Consider the following 22,670-nt stretch of genomic DNA (forward strand, 5'->3'; position numbering starts at 1 on the left):
CTGTTGATAAGTCACCGGGAAATGCCCTCGACCACCTCTGTCGCCTGGCTCGTCGAGTGATACCGCTGCGTTGAGCTCAGCCAACCCGCCTCAGGGTCACGGGTATTCGAGATGTTTGTCCGTTCGTTTCTCAGTCCGCTTGTCCTGATGAGGGTCGCTGCGGCAGCGTGTTGAGTTGTGGCGGTCCACACCTCCCACTCCCTGGCGACAGACTCTAGCTCTACATTTCTATACACTACAACTACTATACACTACACTATACACTACACTACAATACACTACACTATACGCTACACTATACACTACTACACACTACACTATACACTACTATACACTACTATACACTACACTATACACTACTATACACTATACTATACACTACACTATACACTACTATACACTACACTAGACACGACTATACATTACAATACACTAAAACACACTACACTATACACTACTGTACACAATTATCCACTATCCACTACATTACTATACACTCCTATCCACTACATTACTATACACTATTATACACTACACACTACTATACACTGCTAGCTCTTCCTAAGGGGGGTGGTGGAATTCCCAGACGTTCCCAGGCCAGGCGAGCGACCCAGTCCCGCCAGCAGCGTGTCCTGCGTGTGAAAAGTGCGTGCGCATTATACATTTAAATTGGTCTTGTTTGCGAACGCCATGACCGTTACGTTCAGAACTGGAATTTCTCACGCTTTGGGATGGAAACAAAACGCTGAGTCCTTTAATATAAGCGCCATATCTTAAAAAAAAATACAGCAAGTGAAACAGCTGCAAATCTCCATATATATAAAAGGAAAAGTTGTGAATGTGTCTGTTCAAAATGTTTAGCGTACTTCCCGACATGCAACAAACTTGAAATTTGCCATGTGGGTACTTTCCAGACTGTACACCATGCAAAAATTATAAAAAATACACTTTTGTTTTTATGGGGGAGGGAACCTCAAGACTGCATTTATTTTTTTCACGGCAAGTGAGCTGTGACGTCAAATCTGTCACGTGACCCACGCACGTGGAAACGTAACGCATTGTAGTGTAGTGGTTAGCGCGCTGTGTATGTGTTTGTGTGTGTGTCTCTGTGTATGTGTGTGTGTCTCTGTGGAAGCGTAACGCATTGTAGTGTAGTGGTTAGCGCGCTGTGTCTGTGTGTATGTGTGTCTGTGTGTGTGTGTCTGTGTGTGTATGGGGGAGCGATAGTGTAGCGGTTAGCGCGCTGCGCTATGAACCTGGCGACCCGAGTTCGATTCCCGCTCACGGCCAACACCAGTGACGATTATCTGAACCGGTCCCGGGCCTCCCCTAGGTCGACTCAGCCTCAAAATGAGTACCTGGTGCGGTGTGTAAATATCGCCACTGGGGAGACAAAGGCGGTCGGGCGTGGTGCTGGCCACCCACCCCCTCGTGTACCGTTCCGGCCTTCATAGGTGTCTGTGTGTCTGTGTCTGTCTGTACGTGTGTGTCTGTGTATGTGTATCTGCGTGGAAGCGTAACGCATTGTAGTGTAGTGGTTAGCGCTACGCCGCGCTACGAAACCGGCGACCCGAGTTCGATTCCCGCTCACAGCCACCACCGGTGACGATTATTTTAACCGGTCCTGGGCCTCCTCTAGGTCGACTCAGCCTCAAACGAGTAACTGCTGTGGTCTGTCAACATCGCCACTGGGGAGACAAAGGTGTGGTGAATCCAAGTCCCGGGCGAAGCCGGTTAGTACAGCTAGTCATCTATAAATACAACCTTAACATGTAAATAAACCTCATGTATTTCGAGTATTTTGCTGCTATAGATTTTCACATGAGCCACTTTGTTGCGCTATCATGTGTGGCCAGGTTTCTTCTGAAAAATAAGTTAATAACTCAATAGGCTTTAATTGGTAACATAAAAGTTTAGTTTTATTTGTATAGATTTTTTAAAGTGATGTGTTTACCTTTCCTACACTTTTTTATTGTTTGTTGTTACGTTTTGATCCTCCCCTACTGAACATTCGTGAAAAGGAGCTTAATAGCTCATCGGATTTCTCCAATATGAATACATATTTTGACCTGCTAAGATAAAATATAGTTTAGTTTTTTTTATCAGCATATCCTGTTTAAGTGATGTGTTTACCCGCCCTATACTTTGCACTCATATCGCGTTTTTGTATCGTTTGTTTGCGGTAACGTTCTGACCCCGTGCCCCTACTGGTCCATAGTTCTATTTATTTGGTATAGCCCTGTGAGCCATTCGGCTCTTGAATCGCGTGCAACCGCAACAAACAAAAACATGAACAAGAAAACATCTTAAAGTGATTATGTGACTTGTGCAAACAGAAAATCTGAAAGAGCTACTGAAAGAGCTTCATAGCTCATCGGATTTCTCAAAGTATAAATAAACATTCCTATTGATTGGACTGGACTGAGATTAATTTACAAACAAACAAACAAAAAACCTCTGACCTGGCACCGGAACTACCTCCTCCCTCCCCACTATGCGCGTTCCGGGGCCCCATGCGCGCCACGTGTTTCGCGAGGCCTGCGTGCTTCGTGAGTTTCGGAGCTCGTCAAGGCCCCCCCCCCCCCCCCGTTGGTGAACGGCGGCTGTCGGCGGCGGCTGTCGACGCTCGTCTGCGGCGATGGGCAAAGTGAAAAGGGCGCGGCAGAAGTTCCACCGGGCGGCCGGAAAGGATGGCGGCGGTGGTGGCGGTGACGAAGACCCCTCGGTACTGAAGCCGCGACTCGCACCGCCATCGCGCAAGTAACCATGATGTTGCTGTTACTACCACCACCACCACCAGCACCACCACTCCTCCCCCTTACAGCGTGGGCCTATGTAACAGCCCTTGAGATAATCCACTTCCAGAATCGGAGTCTTTGTTTTTGCTGGGGGAATCCGATGAGCTATAACGGCTCTTGTTCGCAGATGTCCTGTAGAGGTGGGTCAGAACGTTACAGCAACAAACGATACAACGCGATGGGGAAAAGGTAAACAATATCTTGCCAGGTAAAGCGCACTAAGCTATTGTCTTATTTTTCAGAAGCCATCTGGCCGCAAATCATAGCTCTACAAAGCAGCCTTATCGCGTGGAAATGTTTGCCGGCAAAATAAATCTCTACTACTCTCTTCACACGTGTTAAACTACTACTCTCTTCATATGTGTTAAACTACTAATCTCTTAGTGCGTGTTAAACTACTACTCTCTTAGTGCGTGTTAAACTACTACTCTCTTAATAGGTGTTAAACTACTAGTCTCTTAGTACGTGTTAAACTACTACTCTCTTAGTACGTGTTAAACTACTACTCTCTTCATACGTGTTAAACTACTCTCTTAGTACGTGTTAAACTACTACTCTCTTAGTACGTGTTAAACTACTACTCTCTTCATACGTGTTAAACTACTACTCTCTTAGTACGTGTTAAACTACTACTCTTTTAGTGCGTGTTAAACTAGTACTCTCTTCATACGTGTTAAACTAATACTCTCTTAGTACGTGTTAAACTACTACTCTTTTAGTGCGTGTTAAACTAGTACTCTCTTCATACGTGTTAAACTAATACTCTCTTCATACGTGTTAAACTACTACTCTTTTAGTGCGTGTTAAACTAGTACTCTCTTCATACGTGTTAAACTAATACTCTCTTCACACGTGTTAAACTACTACTCTCTTAGTACGTGTTAAACTACTACTCTCTTCGTACGTGTTAAACTACTACTCTCTTAGTACGTGTTAAACTACTACTCTCTTAATACGTGTTAAACTACTACTCTCTTAGTACGTGTTAAACTACTACTCTCTTAGTACGTGTTAAACTACTACTCTCTTAATACGTGTTAAACTACTACTCTCTTAGTACGTGTTAAACTACTACTCTCTTCGTACGTGTTAAACTACTACTCTCTTAGTACGTGTTAAACTACTACTCTCTTAATACGTGTTAAACTACTACTCTCTTAGTACGTGTTAAACTACTACTCTCTTAGTACGTGTTAAACTACTACTCTCTTTATACGTGTTAAACTACTACTCTCTTAGTACGTGTTAAACTACTACTCTCTTAGTACGTGTTAAACTACTACTCTCTTAGTACGTGTTAAACTACTACTCTCTTAGTACGTGTTAAACTACTACTCTCTTAGTACGTGTTAAACTACTACTCTCTTCGTACGTGTTAAACTACTACTCTCTTCATACGTGTTAAACTACTACTCTCTTAATACGTGTTAAACTACTACTCTCTTAATAGTGTTAAACTACTACTCTCTTAGTACGTGTTAAACTAGTACTCTCTTAATACGTGTTAAACTAGTACTCTCTTAATAGTGTTAAACTACTACTCTTCATACGTGTTAAACTACTACTCTCTTAGTACGTGTTAAACTTATACTCTCTTCGTACGTGTTAAACTACTACTCTCTTAATACGTGTTAAACTACTACTCTCTTAGTACGTGTTAAACTACTACTCTCTTAGTACGTGTTAAACTACTACTCTCTTAGTACGTGTTAAATTACTACTCTCTTAGTGCGTGTTAAACTACTACTCTCTTAGTACGTGTTAAACTACTACTCTCTTCATACGTGTTAAACTACTATCTTAGTACGTGTTAAACTACTACTCTCTTAGTACGTGTTAAACTACTACTCTTAATACGTGTTAAACTACTACTCTCTTAATACGTGTTAAACTACTACTCTCTTAGTACGTGTTAAACTACTACTCTCTTAGTACGTGTTAAACTACTACTCTCTTAGTACGTGTTAAACTACTACTCTCTTAGTACGTGTTAAACTACTACTCTCTTCATACGTGTTAAACTACTACTCTCTTAGTACGTGTTAAACTACTACTCTCTTAATACGTGTTAAACTACTACTCTCTTAGTACGTGTTAAACTACTACTCTCTTAGTACGTGTTAAACTACTACTCTCTTAGTACGTGTTAAACTACTACTCTCTTCATACGTGTTAAACTACTACTCTCTTAGTACGTGTTAAACTACTACTCTTCATACGTGTTAAACTACTACTCTCTTAGTACGTGTTAAACTTATACTCTCTTCGTACGTGTTAAACTACTACTCTCTTAATACGTGTTAAACTACTACTCTCTTAGTACGTGTTAAACTACTACTCTCTTAGTACGTGTTAAACTACTACTCTCTTAGTACGTGTTAAACTACTACTCTCTTCGTACGTGTTAAACTACTACTCTCTTCATACGTGTTAAACTACTACTCTCTTAGTACGTGTTAAACTACTACTCTTTTAGTACGTGTTAAACTACTACTCTCTTAGTACGTGTTAAACTACTACTCTTAATACGTGTTAAACTACTACTCTCTTCATACATGTTAAACTACTACTCTCTTAGTACGTGTTAAACTACTACTCTCTTAGTACGTGTTAAACTACTACTCTCTTAGTACGTGTTAAACTACTACTCTCTTCATACGTGTTAAACTACTACTCTCTTAGTACGTGTTAAACTACTACTCTCTTAGTACGTGTTAAACTACTACTCTCTTCATACGTGTTAAACTACTATCTTAGTACGTGTTAAACTACTACTCTCTTAGTACGTGTTAAACTACTACTCTTAATACGTGTTAAACTACTACTCTCTTAGTACGTGTTAAACTACTACTCTCTTCACACGTGTTAAACTACTACTCTCTTAGTACGTGTTAAACTACTACTCTCTTAGTACGTGTTAAACTACTATCTTAGTACGTGTTAAACTACTACTCTCTTAGTACGTGTTAAACTACTACTCTCTTAGTACGTGTTAAACTACTACTCTCTTCATACGTGTTAAACTACTATCTTAGTACGTGTTAAACTACTACTCTCTTAGTACGTGTTAAACTACTACTCTTAATACGTGTTAAACTACTACTCTCTTAGTACGTGTTAAACTACTACTCTCTTAGTACGTGTTAAACTACTACTCTCTTAGTACGTGTTAAACTACTACTCTCTTAGTACGTGTTAAACTACTACTCTCTTAGTACGTGTTAAACTACTACTCTCTTCATACGTGTTAAACTACTACTCTCTTAGTACGTGTTAAACTACTACTCTCTTAGTACGTGTTAAACTACTACTCTCTTAGTACGTGTTAAACTACTACTCTCTTAGTACGTGTTAAACTACTACTCTCTTAGTACGTGTTAAACTACTACTCTCTTAGTACGTGTTAAACTACTACTCTCTTCATACGTGTTAAACAACTACTCTCTTAATACGTGTTAAACAACTACTCTCTTAGTACATGTTAAACTACTCTCTTAGTACGTGTTAAACTACTACTCTCTTAGTACGTGTTAAACTACTACTCTCTTAGTACGTGTTAAACTACTACTCTCTTAGTACGTGTTAAACTACTACTCTCTTCACACGTGTTAAACTACTACTCTTAATACGTGTTAAACTACTACTCTCTTCATACGTGTTAAACTACTACTCTCTTAGTACGTGTTAAACTACTACTCTCTTCATACGTGTTAAACTACTACTCTCTTAGTACGTGTTAAACTACTACTCTCTTAATACGTGTTAAACTACTACTCTCTTTATACGTGTTAAACTACTACTCTCTTAGTACGTGTTAAACTACTACTCTCTTAGTACGTGTTAAACTACTACTCTCTTCATACGTGTTAAACTACTACTCTCTTAGTACGTGTTAAACTACTACTCTCTTAATACGTGTTAAACTACTACTCTCTTAGTACGTGTTAAACTACTACTCTCTTAATACGTGTTAAACTACTACTCTCTTAGTACGTGTTAAACTACTACTCTCTTAGTACGTGTTAAACTACTACTCTCTTAGTACGTGTTAAACTACTACTCTCTTCATACGTGTTAAACAACTACTCTCTTAATACGTGTTAAACAACTACTCTCTTAGTACATGTTAAACTACTCTCTTAGTACGTGTTAAACTACTACTCTCTTAGTACGTGTTAAACTACTACTCTCTTAGTACGTGTTAAACTACTACTCTCTTAGTACGTGTTAAACTACTACTCTCTTCACACGTGTTAAACTACTACTCTTAATACGTGTTAAACTACTACTCTCTTCATACGTGTTAAACTACTATCTTAGTACGTGTTAAACTACTACTCTCTTAGTACGTGTTAAACTACTATCTTAGTACGTGTTAAACTACTACTACTCTTCATACGTGTTAAACTACTACTCTCTTAGTACGTGTTAAACTACTACTCTCTTCATACGTGTTAAACTACTACTCTCTTAGTACGTGTTAAACTACTACTCTCTTAATACGTGTTAAACTACTACTCTCTTTATACGTGTTAAACTACTACTCTCTTAGTACGTGTTAAACTACTACTCTCTTAGTACGTGTTAAACTACTACTCTCTTCATACGTGTTAAACTACTACTCTCTTAGTACGTGTTAAACTACTACTCTCTTAATACGTGTTAAACTACTACTCTCTTAGTACGTGTTAAACTACTACTCTCTTAATACGTGTTAAACTACTACTCTCTTAGTACGTGTTAAACTACTACTCTCTTAATACGTGTTAAACTACTACTCTCTTAGTACGTGTTAAACTACTACTCTCTTAGTACGTGTTAAACTACTACTCTCTTAGTACGTGTTAAACTACTACTCTCTTAGTACGTGTTAAATTACTACTCTCTTAGTACGTGTTAAACTACTACTCTCTTCATACGTGTTAAACTACTACTCTCTTAATACGTGTTAAACTACTACTCTCTTAGTACGTGTTAAACTACTCTCTTCGTACGTGTTAAACTACTACTCTCTTCATACGTGTTAAACTACTACTCTCTTAGTACGTGTTAAACTACTACTCTCTTAATACGTGTTAAACTACTACTCTCTTAATAGGTGTTAAACTACTACTCTCTTAATAGGTGTTAAACTACTAGTCTCTTAGTACGTGTTAAACTGCTACTCTCTTCATACGTGTTAAACTACTACTCTCTTAATACGTGTTAAACTACTACTCTCTTAGTACGTGTTAAACTACTACTCTCTTCACACGTGTTAAACTACTACTCTCTTAATACGTGTTAAACTACTACTCTCTTAGTACGTGTTAAACTACTACTCTTCATACGTGTTAAACTACTACTCTCTTAGTACGTGTTAAACTACTACTCTCTTAGTACGTGTTAAACTACTACTCTCTTAGTACGTGTTAAACTACTACTCTCTTAGTACGTGTTAAACTACTACTCTTAATACGTGTTAAACTACTACTCTCTTAATACGTGTTAAACTACTACTCTCTTAATACGTGTTAAACTACTACTCTCTTAGTACGTGTTAAACTACTACTCTCTTAATACGTGTTAAACTACTACTCTCTTAGTACGTGTTAAACTACTACTCTCTTAATACGTGTTAAACTACTACTCTCTTAGTGCGTGTTAAACTACTCTCTTCATACGTGTTAAACTACTACTCTCTTAATACGTGTTAAACTACTACTCTCTTAATACGTGTTAAACTACTACTCTCTTAGTACGTGTTAAACTACTACTCTCTTAGTACGTGTTAAACTACTACTCTCTTAGTACGTGTTAAACTACTACTCTCTTCATACGTGTTAAACTACTACTCTCTTAGTACGTGTTAAACTACTACTCTCTTCATACGTGTTAAACTAATACTCTCTTCACACGTGTTAAACTACTACTCTCTTCATTCGTGTTAAACTACTACTCTCTTAGTACGTGTTAAACTACTACTCTCTTAGTACGTGTTAAACTACTAGTCTCTTAGTACGTGTTAAACTACTACTCTCTTCATACGTGTTAAACTACTACTCTCTTAGTACGTGTTAAACTACTACTCTCTTAATACGTGTTAAACTACTACTCTCTTAGTACGTGTTAAACTACTACTCTCTTAGTACGTGTTAAACTACTACTCTCTTCATACGTGTTAAACTACTACTCTCTTAGTACGTGTTAAACTACTACTCTCTTAGTACGTGTTAAACTACTACTCTCTTAATACGTGTTAAACTACTACTCTCTTAGTACATGTTAAACTACTACTCTCTTTATACGTGTTAAACTACTACTCTCTTAGTACGTGTTAAACTACTACTCTCTTCATACGTGTTAAACTACTACTCTCTTTATAGGTGTTAAACTACTAGTCTCTTAGTACGTGTTAAACTACTACTCTCTTCATACGTGTTAAACTACTACTCTCTTAGTACGTGTTAAACTACTACTCTCTTAGTACGTGTTAAACTACTACTCTCTTAATACGTGTTAAACTACTACTCTCTTCATACGTGTTAAACTACTACTCTCTTAATAGGTGTTAAACTACTACTCTCTTAATAGGTGTTAAACTACTAGTCTCTTAGTACGTGTTAAACTACTACTCTCTTAGTACGTGTTAAACTACTACTCTCTTAATAGGTGTTAAACTACTACTCTCTTAATAGGTGTTAAACTACTAGTCTCTTAGTACGTGTTAAACTACTACTCTCTTAATAGGTGTTAAACTACTACTCTCTTAATAGGTGTTAAACTACTAGTCTCTTAGTACATGTTAAACTACTACTCTCTTAGTACGTGTTAAACTACTACTCTCTTCATACGTGTTAAACTACTACTCTCTTAATACGTGTTAAACTACTACTCTCTTAGTACGTGTTAAACTACTACTCTCTTTATACGTGTTAAACTACTACTCTCTTCATACGTGTTAAACTACTACTCTCTTAGTACGTGTTAAACTACTACTCTCTTAATACGTGTTAAACTACTACTCTCTTTATACGTGTTAAACTACTACTCTCTTAGTACGTGTTAAACTACTACTCTCTTAGTACGTGTTAAACTACTACTATCTTCATACGTATTAAACTACTACTCTCTTAATACGTGTTAAACTACTACTCTCTTTATACGTGTTAAACTACTACTCTCTTCATACGTGTTAAACTACTACTCTCTTAGTACGTGTTAAACTACTACTCTCTTAATACGTGTTAAACTACTATTCTCTGCACACGTGTTAAACTACTACTCCCTTAGTACGTGTTAAACTACTATTCTCTGCACACGTGTTAAACTACTACTCTCTTAGTACGTGTTAAACTACTACTCTCTTAATGTGTTAAACTACTACTCTCTTAATACGTGTTAAACTACTACTCTCTTAGTACGTGTTAAACAACTACTCTCTTCACACGTGTTAAACTACTACTCTCTTAGTACGTGTTAAACTACTACTCTCTTAATACGTGTTAAACTACTACTCTCTTGTCAACAGTTGAAATATCGGAGCGCTGGACTCGCGAGGCGACGAGCTCGAGTGCTGATTTCGCGAGTGGCCTAAATTCAACCCATCATCCGTCCAGGGTCGATAAAGTGAATGCATTAGCATGCTCTGTTTACGTGACGAACCTTACCAATTGGCTGTGTCGGGTGGTGGCGGGTTTAACGGCAACATTTTATTTACGCGATCAAATCACCCCCCAAAAAAAACCTCTCGTGGACAACACAATATTCTTAGTTCTTTCGGTAAAGTCACGTTGAAGGGAAACAACAAAATAATAAAATATATAAAACAATAAAAATTCTCACGACGTTTCGACCATAACACAAACGGTCGTCTTCAGGTGTGTCGGTTTGCATAAATTTATTTATTTTTAAACGGTGTATTTATTTATAAAAAAAACGTTAGCGCCACGCGCAGCGATTTAGCAGTTTATTTAGACGGACTAGTCCATCTATGTTCTGAAAAGAGGAGGGGGGAGACGAATTTTTTTTTTACCAGTGTGCGCGTGCGCGTGTGTCTTTAATACCTCCGATTAGCACGGTTGGCGACGTAAAGAAGTATAATAATAAAAATACAATGCTACTGTGTTCCCGTGTGTTCAGCTGACCCCGGTATCGGTGCTGGCCAAGATTAGCTCGCTCTTCTCGGTGACTGACGCGGATGATGGCAGCAAGCAGCAAAATCCTAAAGATGATGGCAGGAAGCAGCAAAGTCCTAAAGATGATGACAGCAAGAGCGTCGTCTCCAGCAGAACGGGTCCGTGACCGCAGTTGCTTATTGTTCTGTTCGCGATGTTCTCAACGATGTTTTCAAGACCTAAGTTAAGCAAAATGGGATCTTCTCACTTTCCGACTCTTTATTTGATCTTTTACCGACTTGAATTACGGTGAAGTCTAAATATATGGCTTGATATTTTACTGTAGCACACATATATATGAGTTGCAGCCCTCTGCCATTTTACATTACTGGACCTCCTGTTAAAAAGAGTTTAAAGGCTCATGGGATTCCTCCAGTATAAATAACATTCTGACATTTAGTGGTGGCCAAATGATGGGTTTATTGTCACGTGGCTGGCATGCCCTGTCACACATTTGGTCACTGTGTGACAATTCGTGGGGCTTTTATCTCGGGGTTGATTTTCAGTGGCGTGGGAGGAAATACTTATTCAGTCCAGTATATATTATAGACAGAACAATACAAGATTGTTAACACGCAAATGAGTTTGGTTCAGTGCTCCACCTTGGTGGTTCTGATCTAGTGATCGCAATCGCACATTGCTCTGGCCGGGTTCTGTTCATTTAACAAACACTTGCACACCCCATAAAGTGTTGCTTGTTTTGTTGATCTTCGAGGGATGATGACCTGATTTTACCCCGTGACAAGGAACTACCATAGTAAACTTTCAGTTGTGAGCTTTACAAGGCCGTAATGCCACGTGGCCACGTGATGCTAGCTGTGTAGAGATTATATGGTTAATATCAGGCATCATCAGTGCACTGCTGGATGAAGGCCTCCTCCCCACACCGTGTTGGTCATGGGTGTTGTTTGACCACACGGTATTTCACGTCACGAGTGAGTTGCGGTTTGGTAGCTAGGGTGCCCAGGGCCAGTTCAGATATCACTCGCCACTGATATTAACAGTGGCTGGAAATTGAATTCGGGCCTGCGAACCAGTGCGCCTCCGCTGTACCCAAATAATATGTAAAGCATATACCCACAATGGTATGCAGTGTAAACAATAATTTTGCATCAGATTTTGACACGTAATGCCTACTTAAACAGCAACCGTTGTGTTTTTAGCCATAGCAAACCACAATCGGGTGACAATTATGTGTCTGTATGAGTGCTCCGACTTCCCAAGGCACGATGACCTCTGATTCGAAGTGTATTTTCATTAGCGGGTTGTCATTGCTCGGCATACGTCCAGAGAAACGTGCAATTGGAGTGTCAGGGTCGTCTTCGGTGCTGACTGTGGAACAGCTTTCACTTAGCACTCTCAACTGGGGAGAGGAGTGCAAAGTCATTTTGAAATTGGTGTGAAGACCACCTTGACATCATTGGACAATGCAGTTTTTTGTGATTGCTGGCTCAACCAACTGGAGGATTTCCTATACAGTACATAGGTGTGCTGATAAGTATGTACATTCATAATATAGTTTACTCGATCTCAAAAGTACGCAAACATTTGAGCATTTCACAACAATTTTTAAATAATTAGTGAATCAAATTGTATCTCCTGCAGCTATTTATATTGTACCAGCTCTATAATAAAACAAATATGATCTGATGTTCAGGACATGACCTCATGTTTTTTGGGTCACATTTTGGTCCATGCAGGATTGATGCAATCTTCCAATCCAATTCCTTTTTGTTGCATAAATCAGATGTAATCTGTTTCAGAATCAAACAGAGAGTAGACCCATCACATTTATATTTGCACACCTCTGCAGAGTTGTCATGATACATGGTCCACATTTAACTTGCAATATATATTAGTCGCACACCATGCACGATACAAATGATCATTGTAGTCCAGATAAAGGTATGACGTATAGCTAAACTGGAATAAGCTTTCCCGTGCTGAATGTGTGCCATTGAATGCATGTTCATGACAATGTTCTTACATTGTTGATAGCATGTTATGGTTAATATGTTAATAGTATTTGTAATTTTATAGACCTTGATGTTACATTGCTTGGGAGGGCAATGTGCCACGTGTAATGTTTCAATGTTGGTATCCTACCTGCCAGTCGTGTGAAGAAATAAGGGGGTTTGTGTACTTGTGCATATGATGATTGTATTAAATTACGTAAGTAGTTGACCTTTGTGCTTCGTTATATCATGTAATCTTTTTTCAGGTGAAAAGCTTCAGATTTCCAAGAAGGACAAGAGGAAAATGAGACATGATAGATTTTTAGAAAGTAAGATCTTGTTGCATTTTTGTTCATTGCTCTTCAGTCAACGGTGACGGAAAGGAAGGCTTCGTGAAAATTGTGTAACAGCATCACAGGGTGGCGAAATATTCTCTTAATCAGGGAGTTCATGAAGAGTGTATTTTGCAATGGTCAGATAGCCTTGATTGAGATTTTCTATCTCTGGTTGCCCCCCCCCCCCCTTGCACCTCCGATTATAGCACGATTGGCCACATACGCTGTGAAAGAAGGTTAACATACTTACAACACCCACCATTCGCCACTAAGTGGCGGTGACGTCACCAAGGCGCCTGTGGCAGGTCAGGTGCACCTTGAGGCCACGCGAATTGTCGAAGGCTCGCTGACAGGAGGTCACGGGACAGACCCCAGGTGCCATGCATTGGCTAACTGAGATGACTGGCAGATACATCAGCTGTGCCCCCTACTTTGCCAACTTGCTGGATTTTCGCCACCCGGCGCTCCGCTCGTTGCGAGCGTCACTCCTCTGCTGTCCGTTGTTGTTGGAGCGGGGCTGCCTCCAACTGTCCAGCAGCGTCCTTCACATGCCTCCTCCACAGAGGCCAATCTTGACACCGCATACATACATACATACCTGCACACACAGCCATCGTCACTTAACTGCGGCCTACAGTATTTCAAATCAATCTACCAAAATTGTTTCAAGTTTTTGACGGGTGTATGGGCTTACGATTCCTAAAAAACACGGCTTATGCCAAAATAGACATGCAGTGAGATGCCTCTCTTAGCTGTGAATTCTAGTTATTCTCAAGACCCAGTCAATCCATGAATCAGGTTGTTTGAAATGGCCACAGTTGTAACTGGTCAATTGCACTATTGGACCTGCTTCCTGTGATCCACTGGTTTTGAAAGTTGCTTTTATTCATAAATAGATATTTTAAATGTATTACGTGTACCTGCTTTTTAAAACAGCTTAATTTAACCCCATCTTTATATCTATCTTGTCTGTAATAAGGCTTTGCTGTGCAAGTATTGCTGGTCATTGTACAACTAAGATGGTAAATACGTTACTTAAAATCACTTTGGATCACTCCGTTATCATGTAATTGTTATGAATGATAATGATAATAATTTCACAGTCCACATTTTAGAACGTATATTAATGTCCCAGGTAGCAATAGCTAATTGTCTTACATTGATGCAATTTATGCAGCTGAAGGGTTTTTTTGGTGTTAACCCATTCATGTGCTCTCCCATCCCTCCCATCCCATCCCCTCCCATCGCTCGCATTCAGAAATTGAGGCGATAAAAATTGCCCGTCAGAAGCAGCTGGAGAGGATTAAGCGCAGCAAAACGGCCGTGGTGGGAGACATGCACACACTGGCAAATGCTCTGCCAGAACTTGGCCAGCTGAGTGCCACCGTTGCAGAAAATCCAAGCAAATGCACAAGGTATGGTGGTGGGGAAATGGTGATTTGTTTGTATATACTTCACCTTATTTTGCACTTCAGCAATGTTTTGCACATAACCGATCTATGGAAGAGTTGCCTGATATTACAAAAGAAAAAATTGATAAATATAGGTGGATGGTGTGGATAAAAAAATAATAATAATAACTTCTATAGTTGTAAACACATTTTTTTCAAACAAAGCTTTTCGTTGGCATTGTTCGTGAATCATTGTAACAAGTGAACAGCTATTTCAAGTAATGTAAATAGTATGGTTTGACGAAAAAAAAACAGTGGCATAGCATTTGCTGCTCCACTGCCCTATGAACCCAGCGACCTGTTCCTGGCCACAGCTAACATCTGTGGCCCGTGATATCCGAACTAATTCTTCCAATCTTCCCCCCTCTTCACCAACCCTGATTGTCCAATGTGGGGAAGTATGGTCAAACAACCTGCATGGCCAACACGGTTTCGGGAGGCCTTTATCCTGCTGTGAGCTGACAAAGGGGCTGTTAATTATCAATGTTGTTCATGTGTTTGTGAGAATTGCCACAATGTACGATGGTTATTCTTTCAGTTTGACCTAAAAACTGCATAATTAGTAAAAATATCCACGAGAGTCTTTGAATAGACAAAGTTCGTCAATTGTGTGTGCAGTTTTATTAAAACGTTATTTAAAAGGCTTTATTAAAAAGTGAATATTTTCAGGATATAATTTATATGATTTATTTCGACGCCTTACAGAAATACAAATTTTAGCATTCCGGTTCAGTGGAACCTGCATTGTCGAACTTGGTGGGGGTGGGGGGGACGATGGGTGGGGGGAGATTTGGCGCCAGCTCTCTGCCTGCCCAGCTCCTGTGTGGTTCCCTGCGCCTGTGAGTCGTCCTCTCTCTGTGCGGGGGAGCGGACCCTGAATGGCGCGATACAAGTTTAACTTATTTTTGTTCATTATTGGGTGCCACGGTGGCTAGGTGTTAACTGTCTCGCCTGTTATACAGGAGGTTGTGGGTTCAATCCCAACCCTGACACCTGTATATTTAGTTTGCGTGTTCTTCCCGTGGTTGTGTGGATTTTTCTTCAGATTCCTCCGGTTTCCCCTCCATTTAGAAACCTGAGTTTAGAGTATTTGGCTGATATAAATTTCCACGTAATAAGCCGCTTGATTGGGCTATCATTTTTGATAGCCAAGATTTGTATGCGATGTGTGGGTAGTACTTCCTTTATTTTACACTCAGATCAGTTTTTGTGTTGATTTTATTGTGATTTTCTGACCTGCCCCTTACTGAACATCAGCGAAAAAGAGCTTCATAGCTCATTGGATTCGTTTGAAGATTCTGATTGTGATAATAACGTTCTTTTTTCCTGCCATTGCTAGTGACTCACTCCAAAGAAGTAACCCCAGCAAGATAACAAAAAGCAAGCGAAAGAAGATGTTGTAAGTATGCTGACACCACACTGCCTAAGTTAAAGCCTAAACATATACATGATCCACAGCAGTGGAAATCATTACTCGGTGTTAATTCTGCAACAGCACTCAAATTTATTCAAATAAGCATCCCAAACAATGCTATCTCCTTTATCTACCATTTGATATGGGAGAAATATGGCCAAAGAGGACTCCATAAAATATTGTCGTTTTGTGGGAAAGCCTTTTGCCCGTCCAAGGACGGGTGTATTGCAGTAAATCTGAAACTTGCAAGCGAAAAGCAGACCGCGACGTGATATATTCATTGCATCAATGCGTGCGCAATTTGTAAGGCGCGGTGACACAGACTTATTTCATTGTAAAGTTATAATCCCTTGTTCATCAATACGTCCTTTTTACTTTGATGTCTCAACAACAGCGTTACGGAGATCACGTGATGACGTGCGGGTTCTGCCTGTGACGTGAGGGTTGTCAGTTGACGCCGAGGAGGGGGGAGGAGGCGCCTCGCCCCCCCCCCATGTGGAGTGACGTCACCCGCTAATTATTATTATGAATGGGGGGGGGGTGTCCATTTGGAGGATGTCACCTGTTCATGATTATTAATGAGGGGGGGGTGCTCCATGTGGCGTCACATCACCCGCTCATGATTATTGAGGGGGGGGTCCATGTGGAGGACGTCACCTGTTCATGATTATTAATGAGGGGGGCTGGCCGACGTAGAGTGACGTCACGCGCGGGACAGACATTCTAGGCTCATTATAGTCGTTAATACTGTAATTCATTCATGTCACTCTGCAAGCACTATTATTATTATAAGACTGTTAGTAGATGGGTCGATGTCATGTTAGGGGTGGCTATTTTTGGTCAAGTCCGGTCCAAGCGTGCTCGTTAGACTTTCTGTGATTATACAACGGTCACAATTTTCTTGTTGGCCACCAGCAGTTGTGCATCATTGTGTTTCGAGTCTTGCCGTTTACCTTACCCTTCTACTTGTTGTGATTCCACCAGGGAAGATGAACTGTCACGCCATGCCCAGGTGTTGAGTCACCCAGCTTTCAAGGCTGATCCTTTAGCAGCGATTAGTGAACACCTGCGGAACAAGATGAAGCAAGAAGATCTGGAGCACATGCAGCATTCCTGATGCGTGTGTGAACGCACGTTACATTTTAACGCAGCTTGACAATTTGCAAACCTCTGCTTCCAAAATAAATCGTACTTGCTGTGGAATTAATGTAAACGTAGCCGTGGAGGACGGCCCAGTCCATGCTTTGTTTGGCAATGGCTCTACAAAGAATACAGCTGTAGAACTAAATGTCTATTTGAGAAGGTGATTGTATCTTGGGACATCTGTTGTGTACAGCTGATGAAGTGAAAATTGTTATTAAATACTGATAGGCAGATGTCAAACGCTCTTGGTTTGTCAAGCTGGAAATGTTAACCGCCTCATTTTTGCCTGCAACGTTGCTTCCTTACAATGTGGTGCAACAGCCCATGCTGAAACACTGGAACTTTGCCGCTTCTCTTTGGCAACATAGTTGCACATTACTGGAGCCATTATCGTAAATCACAACCCGCCTTATGTCACTACATTGCAGGCCGTGAGGCCCAATGCTTGCTCGACTCCCTTACCCTGCCACCTTGCCTGGGTGCATGGCCCAAGGTTGCTCACAAATCCATCAGGGGATCCAAGCAAGGAAGGATACCGTTTTGGCCTGTGAATAATAAACGAACTGTGGAGCAGCAATGCGGTGTAAATAGAGTTATAGACAGGAGAAAAGGAAGGACTTGTGTCTGGACCATAACAGAAGGTGGGTGTAGTTGGAGTGTACAGCCAGGAGGACGTATTTCCCTTTTTATTTTTTTTATTTCGATTTTCAAATAAAAAAAAGTGTTTTGTGTTGTCATCTGATCAGACTAAACGCAGAGTAATACTAGATTACGTTTTTATGCCTTTGGTTATTTGACAACAGCAATGCGTTAGGATCAACGTTGCTCATTGCATTGTATGCTACATTTGTTTTATTGTGTAAGATGAAATGTATTGTGCAGTCTTGCGCCGCTACATGGGCAACGCGTTACTCATGATATAATGTACACGATTGTTAAGGTAATGTACCCCAACCCGCGCATTAAAATTAAATGTGCTTGCATGCTGATGAAGCTCAATCTTTTCGTGATGGCGCATTAGCCGTAATTGGCGAGGCAAGTGCAATTTCCAAGTAGATTAATGGCCCGCCTAGTTTTTTTTTGTTTTAACTGAAGAGGTCTGCTGCATCTTCCGTTGGGTGGTGGTGGCGGCGGCGGTGTACGCCTGTAATCCAACACCGGAGGCAAGGGTTGGTGGATCCTTTTTTCGAGGCTCGCCGCGCCTCTCACCGAGCTTAAAAGACGCTGCGAATCTCAGCAGCGTTAATTGAAGCTCTTGTCGTCCCGACAGTTGTGTTCTTTCACCTGAAAAAGGCTACTTGTGTTGTGGCCGAAACGTCGTGAGAATTTGATTGTCTTGTTTTATTATTTTATTCCCATTCTACGTGACTTTACCGAAAGAACCAAAGAAGATGAATCCTTGCAGTCACGAAAGCTTTACATCGAAATTTGGATCACATGTTTTTTATCAGAGCGCCCCCCCCTCCCCACCACTTGGGTTTCGAGGTGCAATACCCTGGCTCGCCAGGAGAAGGTGGTACAGCAAATGTCTTGCTGATCTCGTCAAGGAGCCGACACCATCACGTGAACTCCGTTCACACTCGCAGGACATTTTGGCTCGCCATCGGACAAAGACGGGCACTGCATCGCGCGCTTTCATATGCGCTGCTGCGGCCGTCTGGAATGCCGTTCCGATATTAGGAAGCCAATGGAGCTATGCACTTCGAAATCTAGATTGAAAGCTCGAATGCATTTTGTGATTTGTCCTCTTCCCCCCCCCCGCACCTCTGATGAGCACGGTTAGCTACGTACGATGTGAAAGACGTTTTTTTTGTATGGGATAGAGTGTTGCCCCCTCACACGCGTGAATTAACTCTGGGCGCTCCGGTTTCCTCCCACGCGTATAAACGCTCATTAATTGGCCAGAAACATGAATACGTAGAGGACCACAGAGCTCGGACAAATGTTGGCGGCTCCGGCTCGCTGCCTCGGTTGTCGCCTTCCGGCTTATCTGGTTCCCAGGCGCTTCTGAGCGCGTGGTGGTGAATGTGCGTTTCAAGTTTGAAGTTACGTTGGATTTAAAAATGGAGATGTATCGAGTGGGATTTAGAGCTCGTGTAAAACATTGGCCGCGGATAACGTTTGATTCGGCTGATGAGAACGCAGCACGATCCAGGATATCGACACGGCGCCCGTTTCTGTTGATGAAGCATCACGCTGTGAAAAGTCTTCCCATTGCAGCGTAACAACGTATCAGGATTGGCAACAATTGCCTTTGATTTGAGGACACATTTTGGGCATTGTTTTCCCATTTGAAACGACAACTTTCACACGGACTGCAAAGGTCTTCACGGTTGTTCCTGCACGGCTCTGGCGTGTGCGGGCGGGTTTGTGGCGCGTTTTGTTCGGCACGAAGTCTGACTTGTCATCGCTCCACGTGCTGGGAGCTTCTTAAGGAACTGAAGAAGCTCACAGAAGTTGGACATAATGCTGTATTCACGTCGGAAATCTATCCGTCTATCGGCTAGATACTGGTGAGAGTGTGTCTGCGCTTGGCCGACAGAGTGCTAAAATGATAACTGTGCGTCGTTTTCAAACACCTGCATCTCGTGAGGAGTCATGAATTTTTCACCACCTCCCATCTCATCAAATCATCATCTTCAAAGTTAAACCTTATTTTTTATTTAAAGCTTTCGTGACTGCAGGGATTCATATTCTTGGTTCTTTCGGTAAAGTCACGTAGAAGGGAAACAATAAAATAAAAATATAACACAATTAAATTCTCACGACATCAGGTGATGATGATTGCTTGCGTTGCAGTCGAAACGTCGTGATAATTGTATTGTTTTATATTTTTATTTTATTGCTTCCTTTCTACGTGACTTTACCAAAATAACCAAGAATATGAATACAAAAAAAATAATTGCGCTTTATGTTTTATTTATTGTAGTCATTGTTATTCAACATTTAACCCCCCCCCCACCACCATGTTCACTCATACAGGACCGTAACCCCATTTTTCCCATTGCGACAAGGTTTCTGCATTCGCGAATTCTCCATTAGCGAGCGTTTTTAAGAACGTAACCGTCGCGGATAGAAGAGGGTTTACTCTCCTTGACACCGACACCAACAGCGTTTTGCAGACAACCATTGGACATTCTGCAACTCGTATTTGTACAGAATGAGTTGTAAAAATAGAGCAACTACAGTAAAGTGATTATGGAATGTCAACATGCACAAAAGTCACGTGCTGTACATCAGAAAGCCAGATTCCTGTGTATACACGTGTGACAGTCATCCCGAAATTGCGTGCCCTATACCCAATGGCACGTCTCATTCAATACATACGGTTAATCTTTGTTAATTATCTTAACTGTTCAGTTGTTGTACTAGTTGTGCAAACACTGGACATCTACAGAAACTGGACTGAAATGGTATTGGGTACTAGGCTACATCTTAACAAGCAGACATGGCTTGTAAAAATAAATTGTCCTGTGGATGCACAGGAGGAGCTTAACCGTGTTTACAAATTGGCTTATCAGGGTCACAGCTGGAGATTAATATCACGACCAGATCCAGGCAGAGCCTGGGGATTGCCAGTAAAGTTTAAACAACATCGATCATGATGCCCATTAGGGGAACATTACTGTCATATGTACGACTCTGGAGGTAATTCGCTATTGCTCACCTGCAATTCTGATTATGCCATTGCACGCCAGCCCAGATCCTATGATATTTCATTCTGCAAAACAACGCTGCGTGTTTTATTCTGCCTGGAGGAGTTTACAATTGTTGCATTTAAATATGTTTTGACGCCTGAGGATAGAGGTCGTTTCCATCAGGAAAATAGTCGCCATTTCAAATAATGATATTTCTCGCAAGTGAATCAAATGTTTGCAACATGTCCGTGATTTTTTTGATGGATTTTTTTTCAAGGAAAGCGGGCCAATCACAGGAATTCACGGATCATTGGATCACAGATCTTTGCTGTAGTAAGCATATCATTTGCTGACCTACTTGACCTCTTGACCTATCCGTAGGGATGTTTGTAATCCTGTCTCGCGTATGTTTTCCAAAGCACTGGATTTCTTGCAAATGGCAAACAATTCGCATCGCACCGCAGCCGCAGTGAAGGCCTTTTTTTTTAAAGCGTCTTGCGTTTTACATGATTGTTTGCTAAGACTATTTATTGGACAAATGGCAGCCTTTTGGGCACTTAAGTGAGTAAGATTACATTTCTGACTCCCAGTGGGCCAAAGTGAAACATTTGCACTGACCTGGAGATGTGAACCCAGATAAAGTGTCACTTTCCTGATGTCTTCCATATGCTCACAGTTCTGACGCATTACTTTGTGGCACCCAGAAGAAATATTATACTCACCATAGCTGTATTTTCTCTTTCATATGCTCAAGATCACAGGCTTGCACATTTCCAACTATTATATACTGTTGGAGTTAAATTTCCAGACTGGAAGCTCTAGACAAAACACCCAAAGTGTTATGGAAGCTGCTCTGCTGAAGTCTACATAAATCTTTTAGTCACGCCAGGCTGGTGCCAGCTTCTCTAGATTACACACACTCACTCACTCAAACTCGTCCAATGGAGTCAGACGTGGTTCTGGCTGGCGAAGCCGATTTCTCTTTTTCATAGTGCAGAGGCTGTAGTTAATTTATTCACCTGCAGTATGGAAGTCATTCTTCACCATACGAAGATGAATTTCGCTCATTCCAGGATATGCCAGATTTTTTTGCTGAGCCAAGTTTATAAGGTGATTCCACTGTTTGTTATAATTCCATTTCAATACAGTGTTGCGACAAGCATCTGCTTTGAGTTTTCATTAAAAATGTTTGAAGTTATCAGTACTCCATAATACGGGTTTTTTGGGTTAATGTAATCACATTCATTTTGACAACATAGTATATACTTTAGTACCGTTTATATGCTTGCAGCTTTGACTTTAAATCCGTACTCTGATGACATTCATAGCAGTATTGGGCGGTCTAATACACGAGTACACAACCCTCATGTGTTCTATTGTTTCATGTTTTGTGTTGCTTCAAGGACAATGTGTTGTTTGGAGTTTTCCCTCTGTTGTTTATAATCTACCGTGTAAAATGAATGACTGGCTGGTGTGTGAGTAGAATGTCGAGTAAGTAGCCTTTGGGATTAATCCCGAATAGCCAAGGGGAACCATGCAGATTATTGGGGGCCCTTGGTAGAGTTTCAGAATCAGAATATATAGTTATATACTGGAGGAATTTGATGAGCTGTGAAGCTCTTTATAACAGATTACAGTAGGGAAGGGTCAGAACGTAACAACAACAAATACTACAAAAAGTATTGGAAAGGTAAATATCACTTTTTTAAAAAAAATATGCAAATAAAACGAAACTTTAATGCATCTTACCAGGTATAGCCCACTGAACTATTAACGTATT

The 22,670-nt window shown here is 40.7% G+C and overlaps 1 protein-coding gene across 1 annotated transcript; it reads left to right on the forward strand.

The window, feature by feature from the left end:
* Positions 1-2,491: 2,491 nt before the first annotated feature.
* On the forward strand, positions 2,492-18,235 carry SLX9 (SLX9 ribosome biogenesis factor). The gene is made up of 6 exons (XM_076055019.1): positions 2,492-2,725; positions 10,920-11,073; positions 13,176-13,238; positions 14,503-14,659; positions 16,035-16,094; positions 17,094-18,235. Exons 1-6 carry the CDS (start codon positions 2,639-2,641, stop codon positions 17,224-17,226), a joined length of 654 nt encoding a protein of 217 aa, XP_075911134.1. The 5' UTR covers positions 2,492-2,638; the 3' UTR covers positions 17,227-18,235.
* The last annotated feature ends 4,435 nt before the right edge of the window (positions 18,236-22,670 follow it).

The sequence above is a fragment of the Petromyzon marinus genome, chromosome 4, assembly GCF_048934315.1.
Source record: "Petromyzon marinus isolate PM22_M1 ecotype Great Lakes invasive population chromosome 4, UKy_Petmar_22M1.pri1.0, whole genome shotgun sequence".
Taxonomy (NCBI): domain Eukaryota; kingdom Metazoa; phylum Chordata; class Hyperoartia; order Petromyzontiformes; family Petromyzontidae; genus Petromyzon; species Petromyzon marinus.